Raw genomic sequence first — 5182 nt, forward strand, 5'->3', positions numbered from 1 at the left:
CCCGACGACTCCGACGGGAGCCAAGCGCTCGGGAAAAGTCCGTGCAAAGCAAACAGAGCCACGCATGGCATCGCTCGCCAGCTGGGATGGGAAACGCGGTCCCCGGGGCAGGTACCGATGCCTGGAGCGGGGGAAATATAAGGAATATATGGGAATACCTGGAGTGAGGATCATGGCATGTTTGCGCAAACCTTGGTACGGACCCACTGCACTGCAAACCCGTGTCGGGGAGAGCCCCCAGCGCGGGTCTCATCCCCATCGTGGGTAACAAACACTGAGCAGGATTGGGAAAAGCGGAAAATAACGAGAACGCGTTTTCTAGCCGGGTTCTGGCCTCTGGAAAGCGCAAAGGGAGGGCTTGTCCACCGCCAAACCTGCAGCCGCAAGATATCCCCCGCTCCCAACACAGCCTCGCTCCCAGGGCCGGTGTTCTCGGGGGCTGCCGGAGGAGCGGGGCAGTAACCCGGGGCTCGACCCGCCCCGGGGTCCCCAACCTGCCCCACGTCCCCCCCGTCCCTTCCCTCCTGCCCCTATTAAGGGAGACATCTTCGACAGCTCCAAATTGCCCGTAATTACGCCGAGGAGGCGGCGAGAAGCCCCTCACCGAGGGGCCCGCGCCCACAATTACTGTAATTGCACCTCCATTTCGGGGGAGCGATCGCATGTCTGAAAACAGCGACAGGTCCCGCACAGATGTCTGGGGGTGGGGGGCCCAGCCCCAACCCCCTGCTCCAGTGCCCCCATCCCAGCGGGGCCGTTTTCCCGGGATATTTTCGGGACGGGAGCCTCCACGGACCAGGACCGAAGGGTCTCCTGCAGCGTGGGGACAGACCCCCCCCCAAAGGGAGCGGCAGGTACGGAGGAGCAGTCTTTACAAGTGTACAGCCTATTTATAAAGGGGGGGCACATACAAGAACGGACGGTATTTATAAATAAAGCCAGGCTGGGGAGGGTCTGGGGGTTCCCCAGCCCCCCAGCCCATCTCAGGGCCCCCCCTGCCCCGTGTCCATGAACGGAGGGACCCGGGGCTGCGGCTGGAGGCCAAGTCCTGTCCCACCGGGACGGCCACACCGGGCCGTTGTGCTGGAGCCGTCTCACTTCAAACCGCCATGTAGCAGGCGATCCCCAGGCTCCTGCAGACCTCGGTCGCCTTCCTCCTCTTCTTCCTCCTTCTCCATTCGCTGGGGTCCCCCAGGGCTTCGCTGGGCTCCCCGGTCCCTCGGGGGGTGGCACAGAGCTTTCCCCCCCCCCTAGCTGGCCCTCCCGGAGCTGGAGCCGTGGCAGCGTCACATCATGGGGGCCCGGGGGACGGTGTCCTGCGGGTGCGGCTGGTACCAGGCTCCGAAGCTGTTGATGTAGCTGCTGGGGGCCAGGGGGGCCCCTTTGCCTGGCAGGGGGATGTCCCAGAGTGGGGGGATGTTGGGGGAGCAGGGGGAGAGGGAGGCAGCGGTGTGGAGGTGGTCCCCGTCGGGCGCGCTCGAGCCCTGCTTCATGATCTTCTTGTACTTGGAGCGCTTGTTCTGGAACCAGATCTTAACCTGCGCGAGAGAGAGGGGTGAGTGGGGAGGACAGGGTCTGAGGCCAATGCTCCCCCCCCATAAACCCCCAGCAGCCATAATCAGCGACCACTCTGGGGTCCCTGTCCCCCCCATCCTGGGGAGCACAGCCGATCCAGCATGGGGGTCCGTGAGATAAGCCTCATTGGACTGGAGCATCTCTCCTACGAGGAGAGGCTGAAGGAGCTGGGCTTGTTCAGCCTGGAGAAGAGAAGGCTGAGAGGGGACCTTCGAAATGCCTCTAAATATCTGCAGGGTGGGGGTCAGGAGGATGGGGCCAGACTCTTTCCAGTGGTGCCCAGCGACAGGACAAGGGGCAACGGGCACAAACTGAAGCAGAGGAAGCTCCAGCTGAACCCGAGGAAGAACTTCTTCCCTCTGAGGGTGACGGAGCCCTGGCCCAGGCTGCCCAGGGAGGCTGTGGAGTCTCCTTCTCTGGAGATATTCCAGATCCTCCTGGACGCGGTGCTGTGCAGCCTGCTCTGGGTGACCCTGCTTGGGCAGGGGGTTGGGCTGGGTAACCCACAGAGGTCCCTGCCAACCCCCACCATGCTGGGATTCTGTGATTCTGTGAAGCCGGGCTCTGAGCCCAACCCTTTACGAGCCACCCGAGACTCCACTAAGGGCAGCTGGAGGAGGCTGTGGGAAGAGGCGCAGGGAGCCAGACAAACACGTGATAAATGCCGAGCAACCCCGGAGCCCCCGGCCATGCTCATCCCCACTGTCCCCGCGTCCCCACGTCCCCAGCTCCGGCTCGGGCTGCGGCGCCCACCAGCCCGCTCGGGTGCCGGGGCTGGGCCGGGGTGCGGCACGGTGGGGTGGTGGCCCCAACTCATTCCTCCCCGCCGTCCCCCCCCCCGCGCTGCCGGCAGGTTCCCACTTGTCTCCTCTTCCCCGGCTTTATGAGCTCTCGCTTCGCCCCTGGCTCCGGGCTCCACCGCTGCCGCCTGCCTGTCTCTCCCCATCGCCTTCAAAAACCCACTCGCCCCGTCCCACGGCCCCGGGCCGCCCAGCGCCGGGCACGGCCGGGCCGGCAGCCAGGCTGCGGGGCTGGGAAAGTCCCGGTGCCGCTGGGAGGTGCGAGCTGGGGCGCCCCGAACCCGAGCCCCGGGGGCCCACCGGCGCCAGCTTCCCCGCCGCGGCACGGCACGGCTCGGCACGCTTCCAGTTGCACCCCGGCATCGTGACGTGCTCTTCATCCGGAGTCACTCCCGGAGCGGCGATGGGCACCGGTTACCCCGCCGGTTGGCGGGAGCACCCCTCGCCCCTCGCGGGGGCCGTACCTGGGTCTGGGTGAGCCCCAGCTGGGCGGCCAGCTCGGCGCGCTCCGGCAGCGCCAGGTACTGGGTCTGCTGGAAGCGCTGGTTGAGAGCTTGGAGCTGCAGGCTGGAGTAGATGGTGCGGGGCTTGCGCAGCTTCTTCCCCTTGCCGTTGATGCGCAGCTCCCCGTTGACCACGGCCGGGGGGGGCTTCTCGTGCTCTTGGGGGTGGGAGAGGAGCAGAGAGTTCAACTGACACGCTGGGAGGTTAAAAAAAAAAAACAACCCCCAACCTCCCAACCCCAAACCATCCCACCCTGGCGCTGGGGGCTGCAGCGGGTTTTGCTTTTCGGAGGTTAGCGCTGGAGGGAGGGGGAATAATCCGGGGGGGGGGAAGCTGCTTTTGCTGAGCTGGTTTGTTGAAGCCCCAGGTAAAGCAAAGGGGAAGCTGGAGGAGGAAGGGAGGGATGGGATTATTCGTCCGGTATCGCTACGGAAGCCCCAAAGCGGGCAGGCCACAGGCCCCCCTGCTGTGCGCCCGACGGGGGGGCCCCACGGGGCAGGGAGGGGGCAGCAGGACAGACTCCCCCGACCCGGGGACCCTCGCCGTGGGCTCGCTGCCGCTCCCCGGGGCTGCACTGAGCCCCCCGGCAGCCCCTCGCTGCCAGCCCTGGACCATCTCCTCCCTGCTCCGTGCCTTCGAGCATCCCTGCGCCCTTCTTGGGCCACGTGGCCGGTGTGGGGCAGAAGCCCACCGGGGACAGGGGACAAGGGACAAGGTGGTCCCCAGCTCAGCAGCTCGGGGTGACGTGGCCGAGCCCAGGGCATGGCGGCGAGCGCGTCTGCGCACCCGCGTACGCCCCGCAGACGGTCTGCTCTGGCCACAGCCGCGGCTCCCCGGAGCTGCCGAGGGGCCCAGAGGGTCTGGGGGGCTCAGCCGGGCTCGGGGACCCCCCCGTGGGGGAGCCCGGGGGGGTCGCTTCTCCCCGGGGCGGCTCAGCTTGCAGTTTGCTGCATCAGTTTTGGGGGGAAAACCGTGGGGAACAGGGACGCGATGGGGCAGGGAGCTGAGATGGGAGCGTGTTGGTGGTGGGGTGGAGGGGAGGGTCTGCCCGGTCCGGGGGGGGCCGGGGGGGGATCAGGGGGGATCGGGGGGGGCCCAGGGGCAGGATGCGGTCAGCCGGCGCTCTGATGCTCCCCATCCCCGGGGTTTCTTGCAACCCCGCAGCCACCCACCCGCACGGGGCTCCGGAGGGGGGGGGACATCGCCCCCAGCCCCCGCGGGTCCCCCTCGGGGATCTCCCCTCCGAGCCGAGCCCCGCATCATCCCCTCAGCCCCGACGGGGCTGCGCAGCCCCAACCCCCCCGCTTCCGACGGCTCCTTCCCGGTGCTTCCCGGTGAGCCCCCGCCGCCCCCCGACGGGTGGGTGCCCGGGGGGGGGTGGGGGGGTCTCTGCAGCTCCGAGCACCCCGCGCCCACCTTACCTGCGTCCTGCAGCCTGCTGCCGTGGGCCAGCCCGGCCGGGGGATGCTGGGCGCCGGGGGGGGGGTAGGGCAGGTAGGGCCCGGCGGGGGGGGGCGGGGGGGCACCGGCGGGGTAGGGGTAGGGCCCGGGCCGGCCGTAGGAAGCGAAGGGCGGTGGGTCGTGCTGGGGGAGGCCGTGCAGGGGGTAGTGGGGCGGCGAGGGGTGACCGAGCTCCAGGAAAGCGGCTTTGGAGGGGTCGGGTCCCAGCAGGGTCTCGGCTACGGAGCTCATGGTCATGGTGGGGCGGGCTGGGGCGGGCAGCCCCCCGGAGCCCCCAAAGCCGCTCTGAGCCCCCCCCCCCCCCCCCCCGACGGGCTCCGAGCTCCGGCACCGCAGCCCCGCGCCCGGGGGATCCCCTGCCCGCCCCGCCCCGCCCCGCCAAGCCCCGCCCACGATGACATCACGCCCTGGGGCACCCCCTCCCCGGTTGCCCCCCACCATGGGGGGCAGCCACCTCTGTTTCACCCCCCCCACGCCCCAGGGTTCCCACCCCCTCCGCCCCGTCTGTTCCCCCCCCCTCCCGGCCCGGCACAACGCGGGGGAGACCCGGGGGTGGGGGGCAGGCACCCCGGCCCCCCCTGTCCTGGCTGAGTCTCCCCGAGGGGGGTCCTGACCCACGCGTGCGGGGTCATCTGTGTTGGGGGGGGGCCCTCTTCAGAGACCCCCTCCATCGGGGGCACGAGGGGCGGATGGTGAGCCCCCCGCACATGGCCTCGGGGGGGTGCATCCCCTCGAGGGGGGCACGGGGCACCCCTGGCCCCCGGGGCACAAATCCCGGGCAGGGAGGAGCTGAGGCCGTTCGCACTCAGCTCACGGGTGCGGGGGTGGGGGGGGACGCCCCA

At 69.5% G+C, this 5182-nt stretch overlaps 1 protein-coding gene across 1 annotated transcript; it reads right to left on the reverse strand.

Annotated features, from left to right (window-relative positions):
• Positions 1 to 1286: 1286 nt before the first annotated feature.
• DLX4 (distal-less homeobox 4) lies at positions 1287 to 4577 on the reverse strand. The gene is made up of 3 exons (XM_075443701.1): positions 4301 to 4577; positions 2840 to 3036; positions 1287 to 1538 (listed from the first exon to the last, which is right to left on the reverse strand). The coding sequence occupies exons 1-3, from the start codon at positions 4575 to 4577 to the stop codon at positions 1287 to 1289; spliced, it is 726 nt and encodes a 241-aa protein (XP_075299816.1).
• Between the last annotated feature and the right edge of the window lie 605 nt (positions 4578 to 5182).

Source organism: Opisthocomus hoazin, chromosome 26, assembly GCF_030867145.1.
Source record: "Opisthocomus hoazin isolate bOpiHoa1 chromosome 26, bOpiHoa1.hap1, whole genome shotgun sequence".
Lineage (NCBI taxonomy): Eukaryota > Metazoa > Chordata > Aves > Opisthocomiformes > Opisthocomidae > Opisthocomus > Opisthocomus hoazin.